Raw genomic sequence first — 22,404 nt, 5'->3', positions numbered from 1 at the left:
AGAGTGTAGGTCATAAGAGGTGGCTGGTGAATGTTTTGCAAGGTTTAAAAACTTAGGGCAATTGCTCAGGTTGGCAACTGAGCACAAAAGTAAAATTTTGTGAATAGTTTTTGTTTGTGAATATTATATTTATGTAATGTCAAGCATTTTAAAGTTAATTTTCATTGTCTTGTTTTAATTGCCATGGCCCTAGGACTTCAGTGTATTAAAACCTACTTATTTCCATCCATTTTCTTTTAAACAGAGAAGAGTTCTGTGTTTCCTAGCTTCAATAAATTTAGATACAATTTTGAGACCAGGGTTAGAAAGTAGGTCAAAGCTTGCAAATGGAACTGTGGTATGACTAATTAATTTGTAAGAAATGTATATCAATTTAAAGATTAAAAAATCATCTAGAAAACAAACAAGAAAAATAAATAAAAGTATCCCTTTACAACCATTTAATGAAATGCCACAAATGTAGATCATCCCTAAGATTGAAACGAACAAAGTTTCAATTATGAATCTGTTTTCTTTAAACAGACTGAAGGGGCAAAACTCCAAGCTATGACAAATTCAATCTCACTTTTGGTCTCTTTCCTTTTCAATGGTAACTTTCTTTGGATTTTTTTTCAACCAAGTAAAAACAGTAGGGACAGGATCGGGTATAAGTGACCCTCCACTTAGCCTACATACCCAGGGGAAAATCATGCAGCTATGCTAATAATTGGTGAATTTTTATTGTTCATACTTTTGATTTACAAATAAAATGAACATACCCCTTGGTGCCTTTTTTATGTTCTTTACAAACATAATAAGTGCTTCAATTGCAATTTCAAATGTAAGCACTTTTTGAGCTCTTGGAAAATGACCAAAATATACCCAAATAGTTTTTGGGTATAAAAAAGCTTAAAACATTGGTCTCAAACTTACTGTTTCATTATTAATCCATTTTTATGGCACTTGGTATTAACCAAGTGACATATAGCAATCACAAATTCTGTCAGTCTGTTGGTCCTGGTTTTGCTACTTTAGGTGCTTCCAGGTAAGCTAGGACAATGAAATTTGGTCAATTGAAATTGGTCAGGGACCAGACCAGATTAAATTAGAAATAGTCGTTTTCCCGATTTGACCATCTGGAGGGGGAGAGTGGGGGGCCTGTTAATTCGGAAAAAATAGAAAAATTGCAGTATTTTTAACTTACGAACAGGTGATTGGATCTCAATGAAATTTGAAATTTAGAAGGATATCGTTTCTCAGAGCTCTTAATTTAAATCCCGACCGGATCTGGTGACATTGGGGGGGGGGGGGGAAACCTAAAACTTGGAAAACGCTTAGAGTGGAGGGATCGAGATGAAACTTGGTAGTGAAAATAAGCACAAGTCCTAGATACATGATTGACATAACCGGAACAGATCCACTCTCTTTGGGATAGTGGGGGGGGGATAATTCTGAAAAATTAGAAAAAATGAGGTATTTTTAACTTACGAGTGGGTGATCGGATCTCAATGAAATTAGACATGTAGAAGGATATCGTGCAGAGCTCTTATTTTAAATTCTGAGCGGATCTGGTGACATTGGGGGGGTTGGGAGGGGGTAACCTAAAAGTTGGAAAACACTTAGAGTGGAGGGATCAGGATGAAACTTGGTGGGAAAAATAAGCACAAGTCCTAGATACATGATTGACATAGCCGGAACGGATCTGCTCTCTTTGGGGTAGTTGGAGGGGGGAGGAGGGGGGTAATTCTAAAGAATTAGAAAAAATGAGGTATTTTTAACTTACGAACGAGTGATCGGATCTAAATGAAATTTGATATTTAGAAGGATATCGTTTCTCAGAGCTCTTACTTTAAATCCCGACCGGATCTGGTGAGATTAGGGGGGGGGAGTTGGGAGGGGGAAACCTAAAATCATGGAAAACGGTTAGATTGGAGGGATCGGGATGAAACTTGGTTGGAAAAATAAACAGAAGTTTTAGATCCATCATTTACATAATTGGAACAGATCCGCTCTATTGGGGGGAGGGAGGTTAATTCTGAAAAATTAAAAAAGATAATGTATTTTTAACTTACGAAGGAGGGATCAGATCTTCATGAAACTTCATAGTTAGAAGGACCTCGTATCTCAGATCTCTTATTTTAAAACTCAACCGGATCCAGCGTAACCGGGGGGGGGGCAACTTGGGGGACCAGAAATCTTAGAAAATACTTGAAGTGGTGAGATCAGAATGAAACTGGATGGTAAGAATAAAAACCTGTCTAAGATACGTGAAGGATATAACCGAACCGGATCTGATATCTTTGGTGGAGTTGGGGGGGGGGGTAATTTTGAAAATTGAGGTATTTTTAACTTACGAAAGGGTGATCAGATCTTAATGAAATTTGATATTTAGAAGGATCTTGTGCTTTAAAGCTCTAATTTTAAATTCCGACCAGATCCTGTGACATTGGGGGGAGTTGGAGGGGGATTTCGGAATTCTTGGAAAATGAGAAAATTGGGGTATTTTTATCTTACGAATAGGTGATCGGATCTTAATGAAATTTGATATTTAGAAGGAATTCATGTCTCAGAGCTCTTATTTCAAATACCGACCAGATCTTTGACATTGGGGGGGGGGGGTTGGAGGGGGAAATCTTGGAAAACACTTGGAGTGGAGGAATCGGGATGAAGCTTGGTGGATAGAATAAGCAAATGTCCTTGATACGTGATTGACGGAACCGTACTGGATTCGCTCTCTTTGGGGGAGTTGGGGGCAGGGGTTCAGTGATTTGGTGAGTCAGGTGCTTCTGGACGTGCTAGGACGATGAAAATCGGTAGGCGTGTCAGGGACCTGCACAAATTGACTTGATAAAGTCGTTTTCTTAGATTCGACAATCTGGGGGGCTAAAGGGAGAGGAAAACTAGAAAATATTAGGTTTTTATAACTTACGAGTGGGTGATCGGATCTTAATGAATTTTGATATTTAGAAGTACATCGTGACTCAGAGCTCTTATTTTAAATCCTGACCGGCATTAAGCCTCTTATTTTCCTTTGAAAGTAATCTATTGATTCATAGAATTTTGTTAGAGCTCATACCATACGACCTCTTGGCTCTTCTTGCCTCGTCACAAGTGCCATATCAATTCTTAGCTCTTGTCTAAATGTTGTATAATCTATGAGCACTGATTTTCTACAATTAAGTTGGATTAATAAATTTTACAATATTATGCTGTTTTTCTTTTTCTTTGATGCCAAATTTTCAATTAAAGTATGTGTTTTTGATCATTTTTGACAAAATAATGTATGTTTTTCACTGCCAAAATTTGTTAGGTAAAGTAAGGTCAAAAACTGCTTAAATCTGAATTTGCGGTAGAAGCGATTATTATATTTGTAAACAGCATTAAAAAAGGCATCGAGTGGTATATTCACTTTACATGAAAGCCAGTAATACTGTTCGCACCAATTTTACCCAAATGACAACCACAATTTGCAATCTTACAATTAAACTTCTGACCACACAAATTGTATTTGGCTACCCAGCTCTGAAATAATTGCTGAAGGTGTATTTGCCTGTAAAATTAGAAACAGGCCCGGAGCCCTAGCCTCTTCCTTGTCAGAACTTTACATAGCATTAGAGCAATAATATAGGCTATTTTACATGTGAAAAATGTTGTTATTCTCGTAGTTATTCGTGCCGTTTCAAGTGACACGTGGCCAGATAAGTATTTGTTGTTATCTTTTAGGGGTTAAACCCCGATAAGTGGAAATCCCATTGGACAAGTAAAAGAACACGGGGCTTATCACAGAGGATTTCTGTTGACACTGCAATGTTGGCTCAAAATTCTAGCTCACGATTCTTACTTTTTTCACCTTTCGATAACGAAAAGAAAAGTCGTTTGTTTCATTTGTCTAAATAGAAGTTATCTATTCAAGCAGCAAATTCAAAATGGGAGGTGAATTGATAAAATCTGTTTTTAAAAAATGATGATTTGCTGGTGTTCAGAATGGTAAGGAGCATAACAAACAACAGATCAAACAGTTCGTGGTAACGAACTGTAGTAAGGAGCGAACCGGCTCAATAGTAACCAAAACTCTAAAAGATAGAATTTTGATAAAAATAGCTACATCAAAAGAATCGCATTTTAATGCTGATTTTAAATATATAAGTTTCATCAAGATTTGTCTTACGCATCAAAACTTACGAGCCTGAGAAAATTTGCCTTATTTTAGAAAATAGGGGGAAACACCCCCTAAAAGTCATAGAATCTTAACGAAAATCACACCATCAGATTCAGCGTATCAGAGAACCCTATTGTAGAAGTTTCAAGCTCCTATCTACAAAAATGTGGAGTTTTGTATTTTTTGCCAGAAGGCCGATCACAGATGCGTGTTTATTTGTTTCTTTGTTTGTTTGTTTGTTTTGTTTTTTTTTTTCCCAGGGGTGATCGTATCGACCCAGTGGTCCTGGAATCTTGCGAGAGGGCTCTTTTTAACGGAAATAAAAAGTTCTAGTGCCCTTTTTAAGTGACTAAAAAAATTAGAGGGCACCTAGGCCCCCTCCCACGCTAATTATTTTCTCGAAGTCAACGGATCAAAATTCTGAGATAGCCATTTTATTCAACGTAGTCGAAGAAACCTTATAACTATGTCTTTGGGGACGACTTACTCCCCCACAGTCCCAGTGGGAGGGGCTACAAGTTACAAACTTTGACCAGTGCTTACATATAGTAATGCTTATTGGGAAGTGTACAGATGTTTTCAGAGGGATTTTTTGGCTGGGGGAGGGGTTGACAAGAGGGGGATATGTTGGGGGAACTATCCATCGAGGAATTTGTCATGGGGGAAGAAAATCCCAATGAAGGGAGCTCAGGATTTTCTAGCATTATTAAAAAAACAATGAAACAATAAATATGAAAAGTTTTTTTCAACTGGAAGTAAGGAGCAGTATTAAAACTAAAAACAAACAGAAATTATGACGCATAGGAGGGGCTCACCTCCTCCTAATATCTCGCTCTTTACGCTAAAGTATTTTTAGTGATTTCAACTATTTATTCTACGGCTTTTGTGATTCAGGGGTCATTCTTAATGAATTGGGACAAAATTTAATCTTTAGTGTAAAGAGCGAGGTACTGACGAGGGGGTGAACCCCTCATATATGTAATAAAAACATGAGATTACAAAAGTTCGTTACGTAAGCTAATTTATAAGTTACGTTTATCTTTTACTAATAAAAATATTCGTAAAAAATTAAAAGTTCTAGTTGCCTTTTTAAGTAATCGAAAAATCGCAGGGTAACATGGTTTCCTCCACCGTTCCTTTTTTTTCTCAAAATCATTCGATCAAAACTATGAGAAAGCCATTTGGCAAAAAAAAAACAGAAACTTGCAATTTTCGTGTTAATTATTCCTCAGCGGAGAGCCAAAATCAAAACATGCATTGATTCAAAAACGTTCAGAAATTAAATAAAAAAAAAAAAATTTTTAGCTGAAAGTAAGGAGCGACATTAAAATTTAAAACGAACAGAAATTACTTCGTATATGAAAGGGGCTGCTTCCTCCTCAACGCCCCGCTCTTTATGCTAAAGTTTGACTCTTTCTCTCAACTCTACTTTTTAAAACAGTAAAAAACTTTAGCGTAAAGAGCGGGGCGTTGATGAGGAAGCAGCCCCTTTCATATACGAAGTAATTTCTGTTCGTTTTAAGTTTTAATTTCGCTCCTTACTTTCAGCTAAAAAAACTTTTTTTCTATTTAATTAACTTAATAAAACCTTACAGTTGGTTATCTCAGTATTGGAAAAGGATTCCATGGTATTACATTTCAAACTAACGCCTAAAACGTTTATTCGGCATGTTGCTCCGAATTGACATAAAACATAAAGAATACACTAAAGAGCAAAATATTAGACACATGTCAACTTTGTAGTAATAATTTTGGAGACAGCTTTACAGCCCGTTTTCTTGGCGTTTCAAGGACAGAACGCCAAATAAATCAGCCAAATAGCAAAATTACAATTTATTTTCTTGCAACAAATTAACCTAAAACGCAAAAGTAAAATGGTGAAATTTCAATTTGGGCATTCTGAGATTAAAAAAAAACGTTCAATGTAGTGACTTTCAAAAGGTTTGTTTTAAAAATCAGCGAAAGTAATTATATTATTTCCAATTTGGCTCATTGAGGACCTCGCTTTTCCATCCTCCTAAAAAAAATAAATTTACCGTGATTCTGTTGGCTGATTAACTTTCCGCTGGATACGTAAAATCACGAACGAAAACAAAATCTTATTTTTTTTTATTTTTGCTAACCGGTGGATTTAACAAATGACAGAACCAGTTTACTCAAGTAAAATAATTGTTGGAAAAATAAAAAGATATGAAAGTTGAAAAACTGCTTGTGCTATAAAAAAAAAAAAAAAATACTGTTAACACCAGGATATTGTCAAACAAGAGGTTAATTACAAAATAGCATCAGTGTTTGGGGTTTCCCTTTTTGCACACTGAATTTCTTTCATAAGCAAACATTATATGTAAGCCAGGCTCATAGTGATGATCACACCATCAGCTTGACTGTTTGAGGGACTAGGCAGGTTGTAAGATCTGAATATGTATGTACACACTTTTTGGCTAGAAAGTTCCCCTAGAAATATTAATTGCATGATTTTTAGAATTACGCATGGCCCAAACTTGAGGTTTTCTATCAGTGCGCTAAAGCCAACAAAATCTATTCTTGGTATTTTTCTCGATTGACGAGTGTCCACCCTTGGGTGAAATAATAATGGTGGAAGAAAGTGGCTCTTTGGGATTTGTTTTAAATGTGGGCATATATTTTTGTAATTGGTACAATAGAGATTGTTCCTAGAATTCTTATTTCCCTGGCTTGTCAGAAACAAAGATCCAACAGTTCAAGTGAAGCATCAATTGCATTAACGCAAGAAAAATTTGTGAAAGGAGGGACTCTGAAATTTTTGGTTCCTAGAGGAAGTATACGCCAGAAATTTGACCTTTTCATGTGAGTCAGGTTCCAGGTTTTCAGGTTCCAGTAGCCATTGTTTTATACCGCTCTCCTACAATTTCTAATGATTTATCCATAGAAATAGCATCTATAGCTTTGAGGAGCCGTCCAAAACACCTTGAGCTTGGAGTTCTTTGGTTTGTGGTAAAATTTGAACTTCCTATAGCTGACTTGTTAAATTTTCTGTAATTCAAATCAGTAAAATTGACTAAGTTCATCGACTAAAATTTCTTTCTTATGGTTGCAATGTACGAATCTGTAGGTAATACATTAAAAATATTTGAAGAGGAGTTTTGTACAATGATGAAGATACTATGTTCACACCTAATTTTATTGGCAAAACGTAAGAATTTTATCTTTTGATAGAAAATAGCACTGACCTGGGAGACATGTCAAGTGAAGATGTCTGATCCATTTTATGTTGTTCTTAATGTAGGTCTATTTCCTTTAGAAGAACTGTAACTGACCAGTTTCTACTGAAATAGAAGCTGGTAAAATTGAAGCCAACATATATGACAGTCAAGATGACTCTCAAGCTGATGGAAGCGTTGAAATCCAAACATAACAAGCCACAAGTATTACTACTTTAGAACCATTGAAAAGACAAGATATTGCCCCGAATTCAGGGGAGAATCCCAAAGCACGTAAACTAAAAGCCCTTTTACGACCTTTTTTCACCATACCTAGTCTATACATTAAGTAACCCCGGTATACTTACGTTGGCTGAAGTTACGACCGACAGGTTGAAAGGCTGTGTTTTGTAACTAGATAGCAAGATGAAAGCACAATGAAGAGGCTTGTGTGATCAGAACAAAATGTTGGTTATGAAGGGCCATTAGTTCCTCCTTCCCTGACTGAAAATTTTAAGTCTTCCCTACCAAAATATAGCTTAAACTTCAAATAGTATTCCTGAGTTGTTCCCAATGTCTTTTGGGTAGGCTTTTTTGATAGGCAGTATACGTGTAGCGTCTTTAGTTTTACTTCTACTCTAAGTCAAAACTTCTGGTCTGCTACTCTAGACCCCTCAGCCTCTCTAGAATGTTTCAACTTGATTTTCTAAGCTGTCAGTGATACATTATCAACAGTTTTTATTGTTAATCTGGGGAAATATAATGTCTTTTGCTTTGCACCACTGCTTCACTGTGAGGAGATTATTGTCCCAAAGCTGTCTAAAGTCAATATGTTAAGAATGATTTGAGTCAAAATGCGTTTAGCTCTTCATTACTAGGCCCTGAAAGTTAAAATTCAACACAAGAATGGCCCTCTCCAAAAGTAACCCCCTATCAACTAGATTTTTTGAGTTATTGTAGATTGTTTCTTAACCGTGAACAGCTTTTAAGTATTAAGCAGTTTGTAATGAAAAAATACGTTTAGGTTGACTTGACACTAAGGATATTCAGCCCCTCTCATAACAGAAAAATTGTAGTCCTCTGTCCGTCCAATCTTCCTTCTCCAACATTGCCTAAGAGATTCAACTCCTCCACTGAGTCAGTACCAAGATATTGAAGATATGGCATTTGAATAACCTGGATGCAAGTACTGTCTTTTGATTTTGTTTTATCTTTTCTTTCCAAGGTGTAATTGACCGTTCAGTTACCCACTCTCTCTGAAATTGTCATTTTGATACCCTAAGCTGTTCTTGAAACATTGCAGGTATGGCAGGTATGGCAACCAATCGATAGAATTTGCTTTGCTCCTCGGATGGGCTGTTATCTAAATTGTGCAAAATGTCACATGACACCTTTTGTATTACCACAACTGAGCTAGTAGATAGGAAAATGTATTTTTAACTAACCTTCCTTGTTATTGAAATTGATAATTGTTTATTGCTACCCTTAAAACTTCTACATTCAGAAGAAGGACAAGAAAACAAGTCAGAAGATGGTAGTTTTCTAATAGTTAAATTAAAAGAAGCAACACACAAATATTTAAAGTCTGGAAATAATTGACGAATTGTCAATAAACCAGAAGACAGAAGACCAAAGTTTTATTTTGTCTTGAAAATATTCGATGATGCAGTTCTTAACGGTCATTTTCCCTAAGATAAATGTTATTCTGACGCTCTGTAACTTTTGATGTATCCTGTGTTATATTTTTGGTTTATTTTGAAAGATTTTTGAAGTGAGGAGAAGAGTCTAATTAACCTTTTCCACTTTAAGGCGCACTACTAAAGTTTATCCTAACGCAGAAATTTGTTGCTATGGGGAGGGGTAGGATGTACTATTGAATTAAGACGCAACTACCCTCTTTGATCAATTTTAAATTTGTTCAAAACAGTTTCTTTTCTACAAACGAGAAACAAGAAGCACAGATAAATTTACAACAACCACCCACATCAGTCCCTCAATATTTCAGAAAATACCAATTTTATACAAGCTTTACCTTTGCAACCTCCCAAGAAATATTTCCATCTGAAACGCTAAATAGGGGCGGATGAATTTTCTCTTCAATGATGGCAACGGTATCCAGTGGCTTTAGCTTGTCTTGGCGCGTGAAATAATCTCGACTCGAAAACGCTTTCTTGTCCGGTCGGTCTCCATAGACAGGCAAGCAAGAGTTTAAATAGACCGAAAGAAAATGCATCAAGATTTGAGTATCTGCAGGAAGGTTTTCGTTCCAGTCTTTGCCTTTGAAACTGCCACCTGAGTTCCAGCGATAAGCTCCAATACAGCCACCACCAGCTAGCTCTAAAAATAGAAAAACAAATTGAGATGTTTTAATCCTTACACTTTTTTTCTACTAGTTTTGAAAAGCTTTCAACCTTTTATGCATATCAAATAAAAAAAAAGAACTAGTTTTTTTTTAACTGAAAGTAAGGAGCGCCATTAAAACTTAAAACGAAAATTACTCCGTGTATGAAAGGGGTTGTCCCCTTCTCAAAGCCCCGCTCTTTACGCTAAAGTTTTACTCTTTCTCTCAATTCTACTTTATTAAACAGTAAAAAATTTTAGCGTAAAGAGCGGGGCGTTGAGAAGGGAGCAGTCCCTTTCATACACGCAATAATTTCTGTTCGTTTTAAGTTTTAATGTCACTCCTTACTTTCAGTTAAAAAAAACTAGTTTTTTTTATATTTAATTTCCGAACGTTTTTGAATTAATGCATGTTTGTTATTGGCTCTCCGCACATAAATTATTAAAACGGAATTTGCATGTTAATTATTTTTTTTGGCTAAATAGCTTTCTCTTAGTTTTTATTAGATGATTTTGAGAAAAAAGGGGTGGGGGAGGAGGCCTAGTTCCCTCCAGTTTTTTGGTTGCGTGAAAAGACAACTAGAACTTTTAATTTTTAACGAACGTTTTTATTAGTAAAAACTATACGTAATTTAAGAATTAACTTACGTAACGAACTTCTATATTCTTATTTTTTTATTATGTATGTGAGGCGGGTTTGTCCCCTCGCTAATACCTCACTTTTTACACTAAAGTTCAAATTTTGTCCGAACTCTTTAAGAATGACCCCTAAACCAGAAAGGCCGTAAAATAAATAGTTGAAAATACTAAAAATACTTTAGCGTAAAGAGCGAGGTATTTAGGTGGAGATTAACCCCTCATATGCGTAATAATCTCTGGTCGTTTTAATTTTTAATGCTGCTCCTTACTTTCCATTGAAAAAAAGTTTCCATATTTATTTCTTCATTGTTTTTTTTTTATAATAATGCTAGAAAATCCTGCGCCCCCTTCATTGAACTTCTCTTCCCCCATGACATATTCATCCAAGGAAAGATTCTCCCGCATAGCCTCCTCCCATCAACTTCCCCCCCCCAAATCAAAACAATCCCCCTTTAAACGCCTGTACACTTCCCAATAACCATTACTGTATGTAAACACTGGTCAAAGTTTCTAACTTGCAGCCCCTTCCCCGGGGACTGTGGGGGAGTAAGTAATCCAAAGATATAATTATTACGGTTTTTGACTATGCTGAACAAAATGGCTATCTCAAAATTTTGATCTGTTGACTCTGGGAAAAAAATGAGCATGGGAGGGGCACTAGGTGCCCTCCAATTTTTTTGGTCACTTTGGAAAGACACTAGAAATTTTCATTTCCGTTAGAAAGAGCTCTCTTGCGACATTCTAGGACCACTCGGTCGATACAATGACCCCTGGGAAAAAAAACAAATAAACACGCACCCGTGATCGGTCTTCTGACAAAAAATACGAAGTTCCACATTTTTGTAGGTAGGAGCTTGAAACTTTTATAGTAGGGTTCTCTGATACGCTGAATGCGATAAGATTCTATGACTTTAGGGGGTGCTTCCTCCTATTTTCCAAAATAAGGTAAATTTTCTCAGGCTCGTAACTTTTGATGACAAAGATTAAATTTGATGAAACTTATATATTTAAAATCAGCCTAAAATTCGATTCTTTTGATGTATCTTTTAGTATCAAAATTCCGTCTTTTAGAGTTCCGTTTACTCTTAAGCCGGGTCACTCATTGTAGCATCTCTATTTCTTGAAAGTCAAAACGATTAAAGAGAAAACAGAATAACTATTTTTTCAGCCTTAAAGGTCTAGCTACACATAGAAAGTTTGCCTAAGCAGACAAAATGTGGCCTAAAATACATCTTGAGGAAAAATCAGCCCGGTGTTTGTGCGAGTGAGTGGGTGAATGATGAGAAAGAGAGAGAGAGAGAGAGAGAGAGAGAGAGAGAAACTTATTATGACCGAGAAGCAATAGCTACAGTTTAACGGCCATCCCAAGAAGACAAACAGTTATCGGATCGAGTGGGAAAATATAGACTACAAAAAAAAAAAAAAACGAAAAAGAGAAACAAGAAAAAGAAAAAAAAACAAAAGAAAATAGTGGCTGGTCAACAACATAATCCCTAATCACCATCACATGGCAGATAATACCACTTTGCTGGGGCACACTCTTTTTCACGACTTAAAACGGTCAGTAGAATTTTAATATTCGCTGAAACTTCCCCTTATGTCCTAGGACAATTTGCTCGATGCGGTTACCCTAAAAAATAAAAAAATAAACATGCAATTGTCATCATATTTATTAGAGAAAATGAAGAATTTCACGTTTTTTCATAGGGGTTTTAGGCCTCATCAGTAGGTCTATCTAATCTCACATTTTTGGGGAATATCCCCGCTTCTTCAAAAAATCAGGCAAATTTTCACTGGCTCGAAAATTTTCGCGCATACCTTTTAACTTTATTAAATTCATTATATTTAGGATAACCATATCAAGCCGACAATTGTGGACGAGAGGTCAATGCCCGAAGCCACTATCTACCAAAAACATAAAATATCTTATTTTTCCATAACAGTTACTTTATAAGGGTAGTCTTGGCAAGGGATTATCCGATTCTTAGTAGCATTGGTAAATACTTGGTGGTGTCGTGGGGACTTTTCCTCGGGGTTTTTCTTGCAGTTTTAACTTGAATTTATAAGTCTCTGTTTAACCATAAAAGAAGCAAAAAAGTGGTCTTTTTCTTTATTCTGATGATTGCAATGTTCAAAAAAGTATAGATCAACAATTGCTTCATTATAGACACAGTTGAACGGTCAAGCAGTATTGACGTTGAAATTCAGTATTTTGTATACAGTTATTACCTCTTGGTAAGTAAATCATAATATTAAGAAAGGTAATCAAAAGTGAAAAAAAAATAATTAAATTACATTAAGAAAAGAGAGCTTCAAAGAAAAGTAAAGAGCTATATTAAAGCCTAAGAAAATATCAAAGCCTATGGTGAATAAGATTTTTATAATGACATAGACATAGACATAGACATTTTTTAATTTCATCCAAAACATATAAATTAAACAAAAAATTTATCATTAACGGCCACTCTTTAAACAAAAATCAAAGAAAGCAATTTCCGGAAAAATATTTCATTAACTTGGATTTCACTGATTTTTCTGGAATACATGAATTCGTATTGGAAATTATTGCTTCATATCAAACACCGACTATACTAAGAATTAAAAAAATAGGCGATGGTGATAGTCTTTGTCATACCTTACACATTTCCCCCAAACTTTCACTTGCTTTGTCCCGTGTCTATCAGTACTAACAAAACTAACAGATGATATTGACTTATTTGAGAATAGCTTTTGGAAATAGACTAGCTTTAGACTATTTGCTCACCGTCAGAAAATTTTGAATATCTTTTTGTGAGTGGTTCGCACTTTCAAGAAAATCATGTCAACTGAAACTTCAGACAAACAATGTTTGGAGATGATAAATGTTCATATGCATTGCTAATTTGATTTTGCAGTTGAAAAAATGTATAATTTTTGAATTAAAAAAAATGAAGTTTTCCTAAAACTACGTTTTTTTATTATTTTGAATTGTATCACTGTCAAACTGTATCTTACAAAGCTCAAAATTTGTACTGATTTTAGGTTGTTTTTCATTAACACACGTTTCTTCACGTGGTATCTATACTTTGACCTACTTTTTATTTGCTTTCGTCCTAAAGAAGGAATTTGCTCAATCAAAGACATAAGAAGATCCTGTTCTGATTAGTATCTGGAAAATTACCAAAAATAGTTTCTTATCTCTTCCTTTATAAAACATTGTCGTCAATTAGAAAATCAGTTAATTGTATTCCAATCACAATGAAGATGCTACAATTTGGGAAAATTATTTTTCTATTTTTTGTTGTTCAGCTAAATGGACAAGATATTCCGACTCTTCCTAGATCATTAGGAGATTTTGCATTTCCTCTTCCGGCATTTATGGAAATTTTCGAGGATGAAGATCCAAGCATGGGGAGCATCGAAAAACAGACTTTATACGTTTCAACATTTAATCCTGCCGCTTTCTACAAGGTATGCTTATACATAATATTGTGACTGAGCTTTGAAAGTAATACAGCTTTTTTGAACCATGAGGGTACGATATTAAAAAGAATCTCACGTTTCCGGAATTTCTAATTAGAACATGTGCCTGACTAAATCCAAAGACAAGCAGTTTTTTTTTTGTTATGTAATAGAAATGTATCGGTTGAACAGAAGTGTTACTTCTAAAACATTATAATAATATTTAGAATGGTTTTTATTTAGTGCATTAATTGTGATATTTTAAGAATCGTAAAAGGAGCGCTATAATGCCTTACTCCTATTAATGGCGTAGTGGACCAGACCCACCTTACTTTGTTTAGCTAGTTGTTTTCATCTTTTTTTTGGAAATTTAAAATGCTTATTTGAATTAAAGAAAATTGCAGCTCCAATAATTTACTAATCCTTTTCAATAAAACTAGGCCTCCTATTTCAAGGCCCTAAGAAATGCCTAGGCAGTTAAGCTCATTGGTCAGACTTGCAAAGTGACAACACAAGCGATAAAGTCAATTAGATTGGATTCAAACTTCTACAGGAGCAAAACAGGCCCTAGCAGTTAATTTTACCAAATGTAGGTGGGATTCATTAAGGTATTCCTAAGAAGAGGGTCACAAGAATCCAGCCCTTCCCACTGAGAAGTCTGGCCTGCTACGAACAGTGGGTGCCATAATGTCAGGTATAATTTTGCTGAATTGATTCCATCTCACAAGATAAGATAATATATTCATTTGAAAAAATAAAAAAACTTTATCACAAGCCCACAAAGAGCCGAATTCAGACTTCGGAGTTGACATATCACGTGGTTGCACTAAAACTGGCAAAAATGCAAAAAAACAACAACGAAAAAGAAAAATCATAATGAATCATCATTTATGAGTCAATAATTAAACTGTAATAAGTCAATTAAAAGGCTATAAAGATAAACACATGTCAAACTATACTTGAACAAATACAAGTCAGAAAAAGAATTAAAAGGGACAGTAAAAAAGGGGATGGGGGCAAAATAAACAAATAAAAACAAAAAAGAACATTATATATATATATATATATATAAATATATATATATATATATATATATATATATATATATATATATATATATATATATATATATATATATATATATATATATATATATATATATATATATGTATATATATATGTATAGATATAATGAAAAGAAAAATCATCAATGTAACAGCACAAAAAAAAAGAAAAAAAAGAAAGGAGATAGAAGGAGAAAGGGAAAAACTGTTTTCCTAAATTATTGGTTAATATAGACTAGCACTTGAATGAGGCCATATATATATATATATATATATATATATATATATATATATATATATATATATATATATATATATATATATATATATATATATATATATATATATATATACATATATATATATATTAAAAGGGACACTTAAAAAGTGTCAATAGCTTAACTGCATAAAGTCAATAAAACATCTGAAAAGATAAAAACTGGTCAAAAAAGGGAGGATAAAAATAAGTGAGTAAACACAAAAAAGAGAATGAAATATGAAATAAATAAAAATTAAAAGGGAATCTAAAAAAACAAAGGGGGGAAACAAGCAAATAAGTGCAACAACCTGGGTAGCACCATCAGTCAATAAAAAAGGAGAATACTTTTGCCGCTCTCATTTCCTCTTCCCCACTGAGGTTATCTCTACCCTGGACTCTGAGCGTTGGAGCCATACCAACGACAGTCTGATGCAGCTGGTTGATTTTAACAAATAGCAAAGAAGAAGTATGTGTTGGAAGGCATCGTACTTCGGTGGGAAGCTTAATCACAAAAGTTTGCACAGAGTTGCCACGTCTATCTCTAGTTATTAGGAGTGAAATAATGTCACTAAAGTGGCTTCAAATAGCATTAGAACCATTTCTCCCCGGGTGGTCCTCATCGGGGGCACACACCTGCCGAAGTTTAGCTTCTGCATCCTTCACTTCATTTATATAGGCAAAGAAATCCATCCCATATTTCTTATTCATGTCAGTATCATCACTATTCAATAGATAACTTTGTACATAGTTCAGTATTGGGAAATAAACCAGTTCTTCTATTACATATTCGATAATAGGTTTTACTTTGCAATATAATCTGATTAATCCTATTAAAGTTAACATAGGTTAAGAACTCACTTGAAATTAATTATGAGCTGACAGAAATGAATGTAAACAGGCAATAATATCGAATTCAAAGCTAGATGTTACCTCATTGTGGATCACTCTCCTTTCATATTCGGTGGATAAATGGGAATCTATTATAAGTGAAGACTATATTTACTTGAAAAAACAAAAAAGGGCACATAACCCTAGGTCAACCCCCTTAACTAAATCTCCCAGGTTAATAGACAAACTTATAAATTATAAATTAATGCATTTTGTGTTTGCTAGTTTAACTGCATTCCGTTGACTTTTCCCAGATTTGACCTCATTCTGACTTTTGTTCGCAAGGTTATCACCTGTTCCAAGACAATTATATAAACCACTAATGGTAGACGATTTTACCTGCTCCTTAGTTAAACTATTATTCATTGAGTTTACCATAAAATACCCTTCATCCCTCTTAATACTAATACTCCATTGGTACTTTTTTTTATTTCTATAATTTCTTAGAAACTTTGCAAAAGTCCTATAGACGTATCTACAATTTTTGTCTGTATTGTGATGAGAAAAGTTAAAAATGTGTTCAGCAACAGCTGATTCAAGCCTTCTGGATTTTGACTATATTTTAGTGAGCGATCTATGGCATTTTTGCATTCCTGTTACCTATTTTCTAAATTGTGCTGTGTCCTGCTTGCATAAAATTTATCACAATAGCATGGAACTTTGTATACTCTCCTTTGTATATTTCTTGGAACCTAGTCTTTTCCATTATTTAGTAAAGAGCTTATAGTTCGTCCTGATTTAAATGCTGTTCTTATATTATATTTTTTGTTCTCTTCTTAATTTCTATGACAGTATTAGGATGTAAGGTAATGTTATGTAATTTTCTGTTGATTTGACCAATCTTCTTCTAGTATTACAAGTTCCATTAACTTTTTTTCCTTTTTTCAATTATCTGAGAAATCACATTTTTTTTATATCCATTAATACCCTTTCAAATAAAGAAATAAATACACCCTTTTCACTTAGATCAGGTGATTTGATGCAAAAGACCAATAACGGCTGTTGTTATTTGATTTACTGTAAACTGAAAAGACTAGTTCATTATTATTTCTATAGATCCAAATATCCAGAACCTGCAACTTATTCTGTGTTTCTTTTTCAATTGTAAAAATTAATTCACCTCCCAAATTATTTAAATATTCCAGAAAACCATTAATTTGTGATTACCCATAATTCCAAATAACGAAACCATCCTCAATATATCGGCCCCAAAATATAGGTTTAAAAATATGTTTCTACAGCTGAGGTTTTATATACTCTAACTGAATGTACTCTAACTAACTAATTTGCAAACAGTGGACTTAAGCGTCCTCCCACTGCTAATCCCCTAGTTTGAAGGAAAAAATTATCTCTAAACTTGAAATAATTAGTATACCTGCTAATTATTTTAAATAAATTTAATATAGTTTCTATTTTAATTCCCGCAGATAATTCTTCTATCTCAATTTTATGTGCATCAAGCTTTTACGGTAAAATACGAAAAGATTTATCAAAAGGTATATAAAGGTACACTGATCAAAACTGATCAGTGTACCTTTTGATTTATCTTTGATTTATCAGTATACCTTTTGATTTATCAAAAGGTGTTTATATAAAGGTACACTGATTTTGTATCAAAACTAAGCAGCCTAGATTCATCTGATTCTTCAATATTTATAAGTTTATCCTTAAGAATTCTGAGTTTTTATATGCGAACTTTTGAGATATATTAAAGGTTTAAGTGTCATTTTTCGATCTTTTCCGTTGGTGAATTAGTTGTTGATACTATGGTGATCTAACAGGCAATTCTTCTAGATGATCTTCAGATAAAATTTGGAAACCCTCCCTCTGCAGAGACAATATTGTATCCAAATAAAAATTAATATGTAGACACGAACTCTCACACCCCACGACATTTGGTTAGGACCTGACATCTTCTTTTGATAGACGTGTTGATGAAAGGAATTTAGACAATCTGTTTTACCTGCCCCCGAAAGGCTGGGTGGGCCTAGAATCATAATAATTTAATATAGAATACCAGCACTTAGTAATCAATGTATTTGCTTGAGGTATAAAACATTTTCTGTAAAATATATTTACTACAAAATATAAGAATCTCCTTTTATTCTTTTCCTCGCCCCAGGTTTATTCAGTCTTAGTCTTAAAAAAGTATGGCACATCGTAGCAAGTGTTACTTCTGCTAAAATTTGATCCCACATAGATGTCCAAAAAATAAACAACACTACTAAAAACTAAACAAAAAGACTAAAGTAGAAGTTCAGTTGGCAGTTGATAACATCTTGAGCTAGATGTTATAATGATAAAAATTCATGTATTCTCCTCGCTATTCCAAGCTTTCGCATACCCAGTAGAGGTAATATTCCGTCCAGTTACTCCACAGGCAAAAAAGGTGCTGGTTTTACTACGTATCTAATTTGATAGAGATATGACAAGTCCTTCTGGTAGATGTGCAGTTGGTAATAATTTCAATCCCCTTCCTTCCAATTCCTCAATAAGATAATTCACAGTTGGACTTATTTTAGCCTACCTATTTTATTCCATGCCTGATATCCAAGTGAAATTTCCAGAAACTTACCAATTTCATAAAAAAGATTGGGGATTAGAAGTTTACATGCTGAAGTATTTAAAACGATTTACAAGAAATTTTGAAGATGTAAACAGTTTTAGGTATCTGAGATTAAAGAAACAATGTTATGTCTGTGTAAATCAGGCATTATAGGATCAGTAAGAAGTTTGCTTTTGGGATTTAGACAGCCCTGCTTTGCTTTTTTTGTTTGTAATACATAGTAGAGTAGGAAAAAAAAACTATCGTGTATTAACTGGAGAACTACTAGAAATTTTGTCACTTTCAGCTGGAAATTTCTTCTCTTTTCATGATCCGCACACTAAATTTCCATCTATTATCGTTGTCTAGGAACGCAATGTTGATTCACTAAAATTATGAAAGCTTTTCCTTTGAATTTTTTTCCATACTCACATTTCTGGACTTGATCAACTCTAATAAAATAGTCCTAAAGTTTCTATTTTGTTAGCCTAATGAAGTATTGACTTCATCTACGTTGTTAAGAAATACCTTAGTAATTTGTTCAGAAAATGTATATAAAGAATTCAAAAAAAAACCTTTCCTGGTAATATGTCATGCGTACAAGTAGGGACATTTTGTTTTTATTCAATTCTCCTTTCAGACGGACCCAGTGTATTACTTGAGGGCTCCTGGATTGTATCTCAACAATGTTTCAAGCTGGGAGCTTGTTGAGCTAGACAACTCTGCATACTGGCCAAATAATCCAGACATCCTTCCATGTAAGTTAAAAAATTGAAACTTATTAAAAAAATCTTACTAAAAGAGAATGAAATCAAAAGAAAAAAGGACAGATCGACTTCAAAGGTGTCAGTATTCCCGACTTGCAACGACAGCGGGTTAATTTGTTTACCTTTATCTGTAATTCCTTTTATCTAAATGAACGTCTTGAAAAGTAAACGTTTCTTTCAAACATCAAAGAACAAAAAATCAACCGAAAGTAAGGAGCATTATTAAAACTGAAAATGTACAGAAACTATCCCGTATATGAAGGAGGGACTGTCCCCTTATCAAGCCCTGCCTCGTTACAGTAATTTTTTTTATTTGAGGGCAACCTATCCCTTTGGCTTTTTAGTTGCTTTCTTCTCTTATCACTGATCAAAATTCAGAAAAAAAAACACGTTTTGTTCAAAACAGTTAAAAGGTGTATTAGCTATGTCTTTGGCAATTCAATGCCCCTAACTGCACCTAAGGCAAAGATTGTAAATTATGCCATTTGCCCAATTTGCATGCAGGATTTATCATTAGGAAATGAGGATGTTTGATTCTGGATGTGTTTAGAAAGGCCAGTCCTCTTCCCATTTTCTTTTTAGATGTACTTCCTCCAAAGATATTTGACTATAATTTTGGAATAGCCACTTCGTTCAAACTAGTCAATAGGTCTAATAATTACGCCTCTGGGAATGTAATGCCTCCTTCAGGCCCTAGAAAAAATATTGTAAACTATGCAATATGTCCATTGTTTATATACAAGATGTGTCATTTAGAAAGAGAGGGAATGTTTCATCCTGAGTGTGTCAGAAAATTCTAAGGATATTTAGGTAAAACTTCAGCGAATTCTGAGGGGGATATTATACTAACTCAAAAGATACTATTTACATCGAGGTTATCAAAAGGGTACGTCTTTAACATCTTGGGAGTGGCTGAGGGTATTAACTTTACACTTTCAGGACCGCTTTTACTACTACTACTGTGGCTAAAACTGTAACTACTTTGTATCACTTGCAAGTGCGACAACTTATGTACTATATTTATCTGCTAATATGACTACTTACAACTTTAACTATTTGTAATTCTTAATACTTGGGACTGCGAAAACTAACAAATGCTATTACTTGCGACTGCGACTAAGATTGCTTGCGTTTGTAATTGTAACTACGACTTGTTTGCGACTGAGAGTATGTATTACTAACATAACTCGAGACTGGGATTAATTCCAACTATGACTACTTGCGACTGTGAGCACTTAAGTCTACGAATACTTGTGACTCTTTCTCTCAAATCTACTTTATTAAACAGTTAAAAACTTTAGCGTAAAGAGCGGGGCGCTGAGAAGGGAACAGCCCCTTTCATACACGAATCAATTTCTGTTCGTTTTAAGTTTTAATGTCACTCCTTACCTTCAGTTAAAAAAGAAGTTTTTTTTATTTAATTTCTGAACGTTTTTAAATTAGTACATGTTTGATTTTGGCTCTCCACACATTAATTATTATAATGAAATTAGCATATTAATTCTTTTTTTTTTGGCTAAATGGCTTTCTCTTAGTTTTGATCAGATGATTTTGAGAAAAAAGGGGTGGGGGAGGAGGCCTAGTTGCGATCCAGTTTTTCGGTTACTAAAAAAGGCAACTAGAACGTTTAATTTTTAACGAACGTTTTTATTAGTAAAAAATATACGTAACTTAAGGATTAACTTTCGTGACGAACTTCTATATTTGTATATTTTTATTATATATATGAGGGGGTTTGTCCCCTCGTTAATACCTCGCTCTTAACACTATAGCTTAAATTTTGTCCCAATTCTTTGAGAATGACCCCCTGAATCAGAAAGGCCGTAGAATAAATGGTTGAAATTACTAAAAATACTTTGGAATAAAGAGCGAGGAGGAGAAGAGCTCCTCATATGCGTAATAATCTCTATTCGTTTTAAGTTTTAATGCTGCTCCATACTTTCAGTTGAAAAAACTTTTTCATATTTATTTTTTCATTTTTTTTTATAATAATACTAGAAAATCCTTCGCCCCTTCATTCAATTTCTCTTCCACCATGACATATTCCTCCAAGAAAAGATCCAACCACATAGACCCCTCCCCTCCCCCCAAAATGAAAAAAATTCCTCTGAAAACGTCTATACACTTCCCAATAACCACTACTGTATGTAAACACTGGTCAAAGTTTGTAACTTGCAGCCCCTCCCCCGGGGACTGTGAGGGAGTAGGTCGTCCCCAAAGACATAGTAATTATGTTTTTTGACTATGCTGAACAAAATGGCTATCTCAAAATTTTGATCCGTCGACTTTGGGAAAAAATGAGCGTGGGAGGGCGCCTAGGTGCCCTCACATTTTTTGGTCACTCAAAAAAGGACACTAGAACTTTTCATTTCCGTCAGAATGAGCCCTCTTGCGACATTCTAGGACCACTTGGTCGATTCGATGAACCCTGGGAAAAAACAACAAATAAACACGAACCCGTGATCGGTCTTCTGGCAAAAAATACGAAGTTCCACATTTTTGTAGATAGGAGCTTGAAACTTTTACAAGAGTTTCGTTTTTGTCTTACTTTATTGAATTCGGTTCTTCCAAAGAGGTTTTAAGGAAAGTGTCAAGTTTCTTTGAGCCAAGACTATGCATTTTTCACACTACCATGATAATATGTATTTGGCCTATCCCCTAGCGACAAAATGCAGAGGGGAGGGTTTTTATTAGAGATAATTTAATCAATATAAAGAGTTATTTCCGAGAGGTCTTAATGAAAATTCCACGTTTCTTTGAGTCAAAACTGTGCATATTCACGCCATCGTGACAATATGCGGCTAGACTAACCCCTAGCAAGCAATTCCATAGTGGGGCTTGTTATTAGAGATAAATTTAAACCCTACTAAGAAGTATTTCTTAGTGTTCTTGAAGGAAATACCAGGTTTCTCTGAGTCAAGACTATTCCTATTCACACCACCGTGACAATACGTGGTTAACCCACCCCAGCAAGCGATTTCAGAGGGAGAGGGTTGCTATTAGGGATTATGTAAACCACAGTAAGAGTTATTTATGAGAGGTCTTATTGAAAGTACCTTATTTCTTTGACTGGGTATTAGATTTCAGTTCCCCAACATAACTTTAACTCCTCCCACCTTAACTTTCAGCTGTAAAACATGATAA

At 34.5% G+C, this 22,404-nt stretch overlaps 2 protein-coding genes across 2 annotated transcripts in view; one reads left to right on the top strand and one right to left on the bottom strand.

The window, feature by feature from the left end:
• LOC136036123 (transmembrane protein 209-like) overlaps positions 1-9,393 on the bottom strand; it is an 82,964-nt gene extending 73,571 nt beyond the window's left edge. The window contains exon 1 of the mRNA XM_065718141.1: positions 9,350-9,393. Within this exon, the coding sequence (XP_065574213.1) occupies positions 9,350-9,378 (29 nt within the window). The 5' untranslated portion in view covers positions 9,379-9,393. The remainder of the gene's footprint in view (positions 1-9,349) is intronic.
• Positions 9,394-13,504: 4,111 nt separating this feature from the next.
• LOC136036124 (uncharacterized) overlaps positions 13,505-22,404 on the top strand; it is a 50,842-nt gene continuing 41,942 nt past the window's right edge. The window contains exons 1-2 of the mRNA XM_065718143.1: positions 13,505-13,746; positions 19,134-19,251. Coding sequence (XP_065574215.1) covers positions 13,534-13,746; positions 19,134-19,251 — 331 coding nt within the window. The 5' untranslated portion in view covers positions 13,505-13,533. The remainder of the gene's footprint in view (positions 13,747-19,133; positions 19,252-22,404) is intronic.

This window comes from Artemia franciscana, chromosome 15 (assembly GCF_032884065.1).
Source record: "Artemia franciscana chromosome 15, ASM3288406v1, whole genome shotgun sequence".
In the NCBI taxonomy this organism is placed as follows: domain Eukaryota; kingdom Metazoa; phylum Arthropoda; class Branchiopoda; order Anostraca; family Artemiidae; genus Artemia; species Artemia franciscana.
The sequence above is the reverse complement of the archived record's forward strand: the minus strand, read 5'-3'. Positions and strand labels throughout refer to the sequence as shown.